Source organism: Mustela erminea, chromosome 8 (assembly GCF_009829155.1).
Source record: "Mustela erminea isolate mMusErm1 chromosome 8, mMusErm1.Pri, whole genome shotgun sequence".
NCBI lineage: Eukaryota > Metazoa > Chordata > Mammalia > Carnivora > Mustelidae > Mustela > Mustela erminea.
Window position 1 is genome coordinate 103,273,993 of NC_045621.1, and position 13,013 is coordinate 103,287,005.

General features: G+C 38.7%; 1 protein-coding gene across 9 annotated transcripts in view; it reads left to right on the plus strand.

Moving 5' to 3' along the window:
• EPB41L5 (erythrocyte membrane protein band 4.1 like 5) overlaps positions 1 to 13,013 on the plus strand; it is a 144,688-nt gene that overhangs the window by 104,160 nt on the left and 27,515 nt on the right. For all 9 annotated transcript variants that reach the window (XM_032353885.1, XM_032353889.1, XM_032353883.1 and 6 more), the window contains 2 exons: positions 2,074 to 2,237; positions 9,371 to 9,468. In XM_032353885.1, the coding sequence (XP_032209776.1) occupies positions 2,074 to 2,237; positions 9,371 to 9,468 (262 nt within the window). The remainder of the gene's footprint in view (positions 1 to 2,073; positions 2,238 to 9,370; positions 9,469 to 13,013) is intronic.

The window sequence follows — 13,013 nt, forward strand, 5'->3', positions numbered from 1 at the left end:
CATATCTGGTAAGAGCAGGGGAGTGCATTTGGGGCCCTGTGAGGCCCAAAGTGTCAAGACAGCACTTAATATTGCATCTTAATTTCATGGCTTACACCACAGCAATCAGTCTGCATTCTGCCTGATTCCTCCTCCAGCCTCTGGCAGCCACAAATCTACTTCTGGTCTTTATGGATTTGCCTGTCCTGGACATCTCATGTAAATGGACTCATAGATTGTATTTTGTGTCTGGCCTTTTCCCTTTAATGTCATGTTTTCAAGGGTGATCCATGTTGTAGCATGCGTCAGTACTTCACACCTTTTTATTGCTGGTTAGTATTCCCTTCTATGGTTATACCACATTTTATTTCTCCATTCCTAGTTGATGGGCATTTGAGTTGCTTCCACCTTTTGGCCGTAACGTATAATGCTGCTGTGAACATTTGTGTACACATTTTTTGGTGGACATATGTTTTTATTTTCCTTTGGTATATGCCTAACTTTTTCTTTGTTTTTTAAATAGGGTTTTGTTTTTTGGTTTTTGCTGGCTATAAAATTTGGGTTGATATTTTTTTCTTTCAGTGATTTCAAGATGTCCCCCTTCTGCCCTCCAGCATGTATTACTCCTGATGAGAAATCTGCTGTCATCTTTATCTTTATTCCTTTGAACATATATTGTCTTAGGCTGCTTTCAAGATTTTCTTTTTATCATTGGTTTTAAGCAGTTTGATTATGATGTGCTTAGGTGAGTTTCCTTCATATTGCTTGTGTTTAGGGTTTTTTAAAGTTTCTAGGGTTTATTTGTTTCACCAACTTTAGGAAAACTTCAGCCATTATTTCCTTAAAAATTTATTTGGTCCCATTCCCACTTTGGGATTCAAGTTACTTACACAGTACACTGTTTGAAGTTGTCCCACAGCTAACTGATATTCTTTTCATTTGGGGGGGATTCTTTTTTCTCTGTGTGTTTTATTTTGTATAATTTCTATTGCTCTGCTTTCAAATTCAGTACCTTTTCTAATGTCAAATCTGCTGTCAATCCTAGTCAATATATTTTTCATCTCCATGCTCTCAAGAAGTTTGATTTGGGTCTCTTATTATATTTTCTATGTCTCTGCTTAACTTTGTGAACATACGGAATGCAGAATGCCTTCTCTGCTAATTCTGATGTTAGTTTCTATTGATTGATTTTTCTTTTAAATATGGGATATCTTTTTTCTGCCTCTTTGCATTCTGGTAATTTTTCAGTGTATGCGTGATATTGTGAAATTTACTTTGTTGGATGCTAGATAATTTTATAGTCCTCTAAATCTTCTTGAGCTTTGTTTTAGGATGCAGTTACTACTTGGAAACAGTTTGGTCCTTTCAGGTCTTCCTTTTATTATGTGTTAGGTGGGCCTGTTGCCATTATTCTCCACTACTGAGGCAAGATCTTTCTGAATATTCAGTGCCTTGTGAATTATATATTTTTACAGTGTGGGAACAGGCACTGTGGCCCATTGTGAGTGCCACTAGTTCTTTTTCCAGCCAAAGGGAGAGAGGAAATCCTGTTGGATGATTCATTCCCCAGCCTAAGGGAGTTTCCTCACATGTATTCTCTGTTGGTCTGCTGAATATTGCTGGGGACCCTCTGCAGATCCTCAGGATTCTCTCCTTGAAGTGCTGCTCTCTCCCTTCTGGTGCTTTATCTCCCTTAGTCTTTCTAGATTCTCAGTTAAGGGACTTCTCCATGTTCTGCCTCATTTCACCTTTTCTCCACCACTGTGTGGAAATTCTCTGAAGGCCGTCATGGGGCTTACCTTTTTTGTTTCCTGAATCTGTTATCTGATGTCTAAATATCTTGAAAATAATTTCCTTTTTTTTTTTTTTTACCCCTTCGGTTATCCTAGGGCGGAGGGGATGGATGCTAAATCTTGTCCCTTTTGCACCATTTTTGGCTGGAAAAGGTCTGCCCAAAAGGTTTTGACAGATAACTAAACCAGTTGAGATGCAACCTCTTACATGGATTTTTTTTTTACCCAACAGGTATTTTTGTTAGTATTTAAATTCATGATACATTTCTCGGTCTAAGTTAGTCTTCTTTCACCCTTACAGCTTGCCTCTGAATATTGATTTGCTAGATAGTCCAGAATTACTGGAAACAACCATTGATGATATAGTTGGGGCACCTGACACTCTGGAAATACCCCAAGCGCCAGATGAAGTTAACATAGTCACCAGGCAAACTGGATTGGAAGGAGCTAAAGAGGAATGCAGGAGTAAGTAAATGTTCTATGTAACATCAGGGACAACTTTTTATTTCATGTCTCTTTAAAATTAGCTATTTAAATCTGTTCTTTCAAGAATATTTTATGTAACAGTTGGATTTTAAAATTTAATAAAGAATAGTTATGTTTTCTTTTTGGCTTGAGGGTCCATCAAAATAGTTAAGAGCACAAATTAGGACAATTAAACATTTGTGTCATTTATAAGTCATTAAGCATTCATGAATTTTCAAACTTGCTTTGTACTGTTTCTTGGATGAAAATTAAGAGAAAAAAGATTTACTTAAGGATTTTCTATATAGCACAGGATTTAATAAATGTTTGGATATTCCTTTGGCTCCTAGAAAGTATTTTGTTATTAATGAGGAGTATTGTTGCCCGAACCTGCAAAAATACACAATCCAGGAAGAGTGCTGTTTTTTCTTAATCTTTTAAAAGATTAAAAGGGGGGCGCCTGGGTGGCTCAGTGGGTTAAGCCGCTGCCTTCGGCTCAGGTCATGATCTCAGGGTCCTGGGATCGAGTCCCGCATCGGGCTCTCTGCTCAGCGGGGAGCCTGCTTCCTCCTCTCTCTCTCTGCCTGCCTCTCTGCCTACTGTGATCTCTCTATGTCAAATAAATAAAAAAATAAATAAATAAAGATTAAAAGGGCCTATTCTCCTGAAACTGTTCCAAAAAAATAGAAATGGAAGGAAAACGTTCAAACTCATTTTATGAGGCCAGCATCACCTTGATCCCAAAACCAGACAAGGATCCTATCAAAAAAGAGAATTACAGACCAATATCCTTGATGAGCACAGATGTGAAAATTCTCACCAAAATAGGATTCAATAGTACATTAAAAGGATTATTCACCACGACCAAGTGGGGTTTATTCCAGGGCTGCAAGGTTGGTTCAACATCCGCAAATCAATCAATGTGATACAATACATCAATAAAAGAAAGAACAAGAACCATATGATACTCTCAATAGATGCTAAAAAAGCATTTGACAAAGTACATCATCCCTTCCTGATCAAAACTCTTCAAAGTGTAGGGATAGAGGGCACATGCCTCTATCTATATTTATCAAAGCCATCTATGAAAAACCCACTGCAAATGGCATTCTCAATGGAGAAAAACTGAAAGCTTTTCCACTAAGGTCAGGAACACGGCAGGGATGTCCATTATCACCACTGCTATTAAGCATAGTACTAGAAGTTCTAGCCTAAGCAATCAGACAACAAAAAGAAATTAAAGGCATCCAAATCGGCAAAGAAGAAGTCAAACTATCACTCTTTGCAGATGATATGATACTGTATGTGGAAAACCCAAAAGACTCCACTCCAAAATTGCTAGAATTTGTACAGGAATTCAGTAAAGTGTCAGGATATAAAATCAATGCACAAAAATCAGTTGAAATTTTTTTTATACCACCAACAAGACAGAAGAAAGAGAAATTAAGGAGTCAATCCCATTTATAAATGCACCCAAAACCATAAGCTACCTAGGAATAAACCTAACCAAGGAGGCAAAGAATCTATACTCAGAAAGCTATCTGTACTCATGAAAGAAATTGAGGAAGACACAAAGAAATGGAAAAATGTTCCATGCTCATGGATTGGAAGAACAAATACTGTGAAAATGTCTATGCTACCTAAAGCAATTTACACAATTAACAAGTCAGGAAATGACAGATGCTGGCGAGGATGCGGAGAAAGGGGAACCCTTCTACACTGTTGGTGGGAATGCAAGCTGGTGCAACCACTCTGGAAAACAACATGGAGGTTCCTCAAAATGTTGAAAGCAATTTACACATTTAATGCAATCCCTATCAAAATCCCATCCATTTTTTTCAAAGAAATAGAACAAATAATCCTAAAATTTATATGGAACCAGAAAGACCTCAGATGCCAAAGGAATATTGAAAAAGAAAGCCAAAGTTGGTGGCATCACAATTCCAGACTTCAAGCTCTATTACAAAGCCGTCATCATCAAGACAGTATGGTACTGGCACAAAAACAGACACAAAGATCAATGGAACAGAATAGAGAGCCCAGAAATAGACCCTCAGCTCTGTGGTCAACAAATCTTCAACAAAGCAGGAAAGAATATCCAGTGGAAAAAAGTCTGTTCAACAAATGGTGCTGGGAAAATTGGACAGCCACATGGAGAAAAATGAAATTGGACCATTTCCTTACACCACACACGAAAATAGACTCAAAATGGACGAAGGACCTGAATGTGAGAAAGGAATCCATCAAAATCCTTGAGGAGAACACAGGCAGCAGCCTCTTGGGCCTCAGCCACAGCAACGTCTTCCTAGGAACATCACCAAAGGCAAGGGAAGCAAGGCAAAAATGAACTATTGGGATTTCATCAAGATTAAAAGCTTTTGCACAGCAAAGGAAACAGTTAACAAAACCAAAAGACAGCTGACAGAATGGGAGAAGATATTCCCAAACAACGTATCAGATCAAAACCACAATGAGATACCACCTCACACCAATCAGAATGGCTAAAATTAACAAGTCAGGAAATGACAGATGCTGGCGGGGATGTGGAGAAAGGGGAGCCCTCCTACACTGTTGGTGGGAGTGCAAGCTGGTACAGCCACTCTGGAAAACAGTATGGATGTTCCTCAAAAAGTTGAAAACAGAGCTACCCTATGACCCAGCAATTGCACTACTGGGTATTTACCCTAAAGATAGCAAACATAGTGATCCGAAGGGGCATGTGTACTCGAATGTTTATAGCAGCAATGTCCGCAATAGCCAAACTATGGAAAGAACCTAGATGTCCATCAACAGATGAATGGATAAGGAAGAGCGGTGTATTTACACAATGGACTACTATCAGCCATCAAAAGAAATCTTGCCATTTGCGACAACGTAGATGGAACTAGAGGGTATTATGCTTAGCGAAGTAAGTAAATCGGAGAAAGACAACTATCATATGATCGTCCTGATATGAGGAAGTGGAGATGCAACGTGGGGGGTTTGGGGGTAGGAGAAGAATAAATGAAACAAGATGGGATCAGGAGGGAGACAAACCATAAAAGACTCTTAATCTCGCAGAACAGACTGAGGGTTGCTGGGGGGAGGGAGGTCCGGAGAGGGTGGTGGGGTTATGGACATTGGTGGGGGGGTGTGCTGTGGTGAGTGCTGTGAAGTGTGTAAACCTGGCGATTCACAGACCTGTACCCCTGGGGCTAAAAATACATGATATGTTTATAAAAAAATAAAAAAATTAGTAAGAAAAAAGATTGAAAGGAACCGTAAATTGCATATTGAAAATTTCTATGTATTTGTGAATTTGGTTTGGCAATAAAGCATAAACTGCCTTTAAATATAGGGGCTTTCTATTGAATCTCGGTGTAATATGTGTTCATTTAAAAGCACCTCATTTATGTGGCTATTCCCAATTTTGATTTTTTTTAAAAGATTTTATTTATTTATTTGACAGGCAGAGATCACAAATAGGCAGAAAGGCAGGCAGAGAGAGAGAGAGGAGAAAGTAGGCTCCCTGTTGAGCAGAGAGCACAAAGCAGGTCTTGATCCCGAGACCCTGAGATCATGACCTGAGCCGAAGGCAGAGGCTTTAATCCACTGAGCCACCCAGGCGTCCCGCCAATTTTAGATTTCTATCACTAAAGTCAGACACCATCTTTAAACAACTTACAGGGAACTGCCAGTGAGTACACTATGGTCTCTGAAAAGCATAGAGTATAGCAGTAGTATGTAGTAATTTAGAATAGAAAGTGTTAATGAAAAGTTACTCCGTGCTTCAGGTTAATAGGACATGTTTCAGTACTACTGGTAATTGGCTTTAAAAATGTATTCCTTTGTTCCTTAAGTAATCAATACAAATAGAAAGTGAAGAAAATGTTCTTAGCCAGAAGCAGAACTAGGTTAATACAGAGTGTTTTCAGGGTTAAAAATAAAATAATCTTTTTTATAGAGGTGGCAGTATTGATTTTATATATACATTCCATTTTGGTTCCATTATACAAATGCAAAAAACAATTTTTCCTCTCTTTCAGTGATGCCATAGCATAGTGTTGGCAAATTGCATTTATTTAGTGTATGCTTTCCAGGAAATTGTTTTGGTTTGGGAGAACATGGTAGAATGAACTTAGGAAGATGCCTAGAAAATAAAGGAGCAAGTAAGATGTAATAACTCTTTAAATAACTCTCTGATATATCAAAGAATTTATTTTATGATGCTTTATTGGTGAATCTTGGATCAGCAACTTCAAAGGATAGGGAAGCAGGTTTAGAATCAGTATAGAGGAGACTTAAAAATCTCTCTGCCATGTATTGGAAGTAGATACCTGATAGTAAGTGAGCACCTCATTACAGAAGGTACTCAAGCAGAGCTTAAATGATATTAAAGTTGTGGCAGAAGAAATTATTGTGTAGTGTGGAGGTTTCATTAATAAGATTTACTGAGTCAGATTTATAACATTTGTTCAAAGTCATTCAGTGAAAATAGAGTGTTTTGCTATTAAGAATTAAGGTCTTAGAATCCTGGTGTCCAATTTATTTTGTATTTTCTTTTGGCTATCATGTCAAAATCCTGATTCACATGGGTAAGTTGTTATAAATAGTAACTTTAAAAAAATAGCTTATCCTGTTATTTTAGGATTTTCCTCAGCCAAACAGAAGTAGCACAGGAAGCTTTATTTTAACCAGAAAATGCCCCTAACCCAATATTTTTAGATTTTAAGTTTTGGAGTATTTATTGGCATAAGCTAAAGTATTTGTGGTCTCAACATCATCATGTTAAAATTTAGTATTGCATAATTTGAAGCGTTAAGAAAACCAGGAGAAAAAAAAAACACAGGAGATATAAATTAAGAATGTAAATGGAGGCACCTGGATGGCTCAGTTTGTTCATTGTCTTGATTTCGACTCAGGTCCTAATCTCACTTGAGATTGAGCTCCACACTGGGTGTGGAGCCTGCTTAACATTCTCTCTCTGCCCCTCCTTCCTCCTCTCTTAAAAAAAGGTATGTAAAGGAGTAGGAAAGATTTTGTGAAGATCAGTGTTGAATTTGTGATTCTCAGTTTTGTACATTAAAATTACCTGGAAAGTTTTAAGAACTACCAGTAACAGAAAACTACCTCTGGAAGTTCTGTTATCATGGTTCTAGGATCAGCTCTAGGAATCAGTATTCCTTAAAACCTCCCCATCTGATTGTAATGTGTAGCCAAGAGAGGGATCCACTGAGTTAATTAATGGATACTTTTATAAGATCTTTTTTATCTTATTTGATTTTAAAGAGGAGCAAATGATTTCATAGCGTTTTCCTCCCTTTTACTGGGTTAAATAGGAATTACTACGCATTCAACAGCTTTTTTTGGGTCAAGTAACAGTGTAAAAACTTAAACTCCTACCAAATCATCCCTGCGTGGTAAGATTATTAGAGTGGTTAATTTTTTTTTTCCCAAGATTTTATTTTTTGAGTACCTGGGTGGCTCAGTTGGCTAAGCATCTGCCTTTGGCTCAGGTCATGATCCCAGGGTCCTGGGATCAAGTCCCACATTGGGCTCCCTGCTCCGTGGGGAGGCTGCCTATCCTTCTTGTTCCTTATTCCTCCCTCCACTTGTTCTCTCTCTCTCAAATAAATAAATATAATCTTTCTAAAAAGTTTTTATTTATTTAATAAATTAAAAATATTTTATTTATTTGAGAAAGAGAATAAGTAAGGGGAAGGGCAGATGGAGAAGGAGAAGCAGGCTACCCCGGAAGAGAGCCCAATGCAGGGCTTGATCCCAGAACCCCGGGATCATGATATGACCCAAAGGCATACACTTAACCTACTGTGCCACCTACTGCGCCACCTAGGCGCCCCTAGAGTGGTTAATTATTTTTAAATAAAGTTCATTTAAAGCTGAACTGTGTTTAATATATTATCTTTTCAATGGTTAGAGAAATTTATTTGTAATGTGTTTTGTAGCTGGGCAGAACGTAAGACAAAAGGCTTGTCCTGCAAGCCTTTTGAAACATCTTTGAAATACCTTGTGTTTCAATACATACTCTGTTGAATCAGTGAATGAATAATGTATGTTCTTAATCTGTTTGCTCCACAGAAGTGTAGTTTTAGGCACTGTATATAGTTAGGGTCAAGGAAAGAAAGTGGCAAAGTACTAAAGTTCGGCAGGAGGTGCCGCTTCCAGTCAGTGACTAGAGAAGAATTAGGCACAAACAAGTCAGCTGCGAAAGACTAGAAGCAGGGGACAACAGTGGACAACAGTGGAAAAGGACTGCTGCCACGAGCAACTCCACAGTCTCCCTTTTATTGGATAGAAAACAAGAGCCAACAGAAGGATTGATGAAGGTCAAACGTTAATCCCGTCTTGCAGACAAGCAAGAAGGAGGATCAAGTTTATAGTTAAACAAGCACATTCAAAGGACTCATCTAACTAACAACGGGGGCGCTTCTGGGAAGAGAAAGGAGCGATAACGGATAAGGGAAGCAGGCGGTTTTCGTTCCACCCTGAGCTGACCAGGCGTTCCCGGGTGCTTGGCTTCCCTGAAGTAGGCGGCGCTCCGCCCTGGGCAGGCCGGGCGTCCCGGCTGCACGGCTCCTGTGAAGGAGCGGCCTTCCGCCCTGAGCGAGCTGGGCATCCCCAGCTGCCCAGCTTCAGGGTCGTATATCGTCCTTCTCCCCAAAGACCTGTTGCCAGTATATGTATTTCTTAAAGCCATATCTAAATGTGCTTGGTAACTAGTAAAATCCTCCAGGGGTTACAGTTTAAGTAACAAATTGTTCCAAGGGGCAGCAGCAAGGAGGAGCTTGCTTGTATTGTGGTTATGGAAGGATGGTGTCGCAGGTGTTCTCTGCCTTTTCTTGGTATCTTTTGGCTAGTAAGCCTTCTTAACCAAACATGCTATTGAGATTCCATACCTAGTGGCTTTCTACATATGGTATAGATACAAGGCAACATTCCTGTAATGTAGGTTAACTCTTAAATTAATAGTTATCTGGTTGTAGAAAGAAAATATATTTATTTTCTACAGACTTACAGGTTATTCCATTTAATTGTTGGTAACTGGTATTGGAAAAACAAAACGTAAGTATATGCCCTCACACAGCTGTGACAGCCTGGCAGACTAAGAGGCCATGTTGCCATTTTTTTTCCAGCATTAAAAGAGGATTCACAGAAGCTCAAACACCTTGAAGTGGAAAGCAGTCCATTGCCAACTTCTCGTCCCAACGTTGATGTCAACATCAACAACCAGGTATTCATTTCTCCTTCATATACCTGCACACATCTCCAGACCTCCTAGAAATCCCTGCTTTTTCCAAAGCTGATACTTTCTCTTTTCTTTTTCTGGGGAATGTATGTGTGCTGACTTCTTTCAGACGTATTTCAAAGGCACAATTCTTGGATGTTCGGGAGGAAAGGAGGAAATTCGGGCAGTGATAGGAACTGTGAGGTCATCTCCTGAGTGTTTTCCAATAGGTATGCAAAGAGTTGTGGCTGTTTTAAAATTACTTTTTGATTTAGCCCATTCTTTTTCTAATTCTGTTCAATAGGTACTGATGTAGTTGAAGATGACAGCTTTTTTAAAATTACAGAAGGATTTGAGACAGTTGGGTGGCTCAGTTGGTTGAGCATCTGACTCTTGGTTTCAGTTCAGGTCATGATCTCAGAGTCCTGGGATCAACCCTGCACTAAGTGGGGAGTCTGCTTGAGATTCTCTCCTCTGCCCCAGTCCCTTGCCTCTGCCTCCATGCCCCGTGTGCACACTCTCTATCTCTCTCTCACTCAAATAAATAAAAATAAAATTGCAGAAGGGTTTGTTTGAAAAGTAGCTGCTCTGTCATATAAATAGGAAGAGAATGGAACTTGAGATGCTTCAGCTTTGTCCTTCATAACTTTCACCACCCTGTGCCCTTCGAATTTTAGGTGTGGGGTGGGGGGGTGCATACCAATTTAACCAATTAAACTTCAGTTAATTGCTCGAGTGTAATTTAAAATTTTTCTTAAATAGCTTAAAGGAATAATTAAAGTAAATAGAATGAGATAAAAATAATTCATTTTAATCTGCTACTAGATGTCCCTACTAAGTGGAAGAGTAAATTTTAGATAATGATCTAGAGACACCCCTTTTTTCCCCCTATATATAGACAACAGATAACATGGATATGTTGAATGAATTTTGTTTTGATTTTAAAGAGGAAAGGGGACCAGCTGGTTTGCAGTGTTGTTTCATCCTTGGATAACTAACTGGGATTTCTTCGGAGGCCAGTGTGATGTAAAGAGTGATTCTCTTCTTTCTTGCCATTTTTCAAACTATCCTTTTGAATCGAGTTTTTTTTTTCTTTTTCTAATATGTTTTTGCTTAGAAATGTCTTTTAGAAGCTGATTAAATTTCAGACTTTGATTTTCTTTTTTTAAGATTTTAGTTATTTGTCAGAGAGAGTGAAATAGCACAAGCAGGGAAGTGGCAGGCAGAGGGAGAAGCAGCTCCCTGCTGAGCAAGGAGCCTGGTGTAGAACTTGATCCCAGGACCTGAGCCCAAGGCAGACACTTAGCAACGAGCCACCCAGGCATCCCGACTTTGATTTTCATGACCCCTCAATATTTTTCAATTGTATTTGTGTGTTTGGTTTCATATTCTCAGTTGTTTTACTATCTCTGTAAGTAGAGGAATACGGGGTCAGAAGCAAAAGAGTTAATTGAAAGCTTTAGATGGAAGTTTTAGATGGTTAGAAACTAATGAGGGAAAAATGTAATGGAGGACTGGAATAATCCTAAAGGAGAATGTGACTGGTGAATCTTGGTGGGCATAGGGTTGGGGAAGAGGAGTGATTGTTACACTGGAAGGGAGTTCATGGACGTGTTTCTTTTGTAAAATTCCCTGCATGTCTCGTTATAATATAACTGAGGCTCCAAAGCAGAGGACCTATTCAGTTATTCTTGAAGCCTTGAAAAAAGAGGAGTGTGTAGGGTTCAGCGTAGGAAAGGGAGTGTAAGAGTGGCTTTTAGGTAAAGACAGTGTGCCATCAAGAAACAGTCTGGGGTTCACATAGCTAGGAGAAATATTAGCTAATATTTAGTGAGAGCTTATTCAATGGCAGGCAGGAACAACAAGAAAGACCTCAGTGTTGTACTAAAAACTAGGAGACATCTGATCAACTTACCATATGTCTTTAGAACTAGAGTGTTGTATAAAAGTTGATTCATATTTTATTTATATGACACATTTTTAATCCAGTCTGATTTCTCTACCTCTACAATCAATAGTTCATGTTTGCTTGGGGAATACAAATTAATCTGAATAATCAGCTTTACTAACTAAAGTAATTTTAGGATGAAAAACTTGTAAATAAAATATATTGTTCTAAAGCAAAGTATTAGTTTTGGATGATCAGCTCTAAGAATTGTATTACTAAGAAGCTTTAAGCCATGTTAGGTTCAGACTAGCACTACTGGCAGTAGAGCTGACTTCAAATTCATGTCTTTAGAACCCATTTTAGAGGGATCTCATGCCATGTGAGACCTGTGTTACCCCGGATTGATGCAGTCATTTGATTTCCAATACACCGTTGATTCAGCTCTACCAACGTGTTTGCTATTTACTTTTTTATAAGATAAACTAATGAGGGGCACCTGGGGGGTTCAGTCTGTCAGGCATCTGCCTTGGGCTCAGGTCATGATCTCAGGGTCCTGGGATTGAGCCCTGTATTAGGCTCCCTGCTCAGTGGGGAGTCTACTTCTCCCTCTGCCCCTCATCCTGCTCCTGCTCTCTCTAATAAATAAATAAAATAAATAAATAAAATATAAAATAATAAATAATAAATAAATAAATAAAAATACACACCTTTGTGTATATTTAGTAACAATATAAGGTAAACTAATCTTCTAAAGCAGAATTCTTAACTTGCAGATCATGGATCTATTCATGAATAATTATGAGGAGGGCCTTAAACTCTGAAATTGAGTATATATTCTTTGTTATATTTTTTTAAGATTTTGTTTATTTATTTGACAGCACAAGTAAGTAGAGCAGCAGGCAGAGGGAGAGGGAAAAGCAGACCCTCTCTCTGATGAGCAGGGAGCCCAATGCAGGACTTTATCCCAGGACCCTGAGATTAAGACCAGAGCTGAAGGCAGATAGTTAACTGACTGAGCCACCCAGGTGCCCCTTGAATACATATACTTGTCATTGATTCATTTATATATTTTTTCTGAAAAGTAGATCCTTATTTTGTTAAATTCTCAAAAGGGTCCATGACTCAAAAAAAGAATGAACCATCACCAACCTTAAAACAACTCATTGAATCTCTCCAAGGTACTAAAAAGAACTTTACTTTGGTTAAAAGGTTCATGTAAATATTTTTTAATCCAATCATTTCAGTGTTGGATCTCTCAAAATTAGGACCTCTTATAAGAATGTACCGTGTTTCTTGTAGATTTTACTGTTTACACTATTCACCTTGGTTGTTTGACTAAGTGCCCTTCTGACAGATGTTCACATTTCCCAGTCAAGATTGTTTTAAGAGTGCAGGTCTGTATCTGGTGGCATTCTGCCTGGAACGTAGGCAAACTTCAGATCAACTTTAACCCCTCTCACCTAAGTTCTCCTGTAAGCTGACTCTGACAGCCAGGACTACTCTCCATTAGAGTTGGAGTAGCCATAGTCATTTCAGTTCAGGTCTCATTTGGGGTATTTAGGAATCAGGGTGTCCTTTTAATGCTTTTGGTCATCTGTTTGCCACATTTTGGGCATTCAAGGCAGTCATATCAGCAGCATAGTAACTGGCTGACACTGAAATT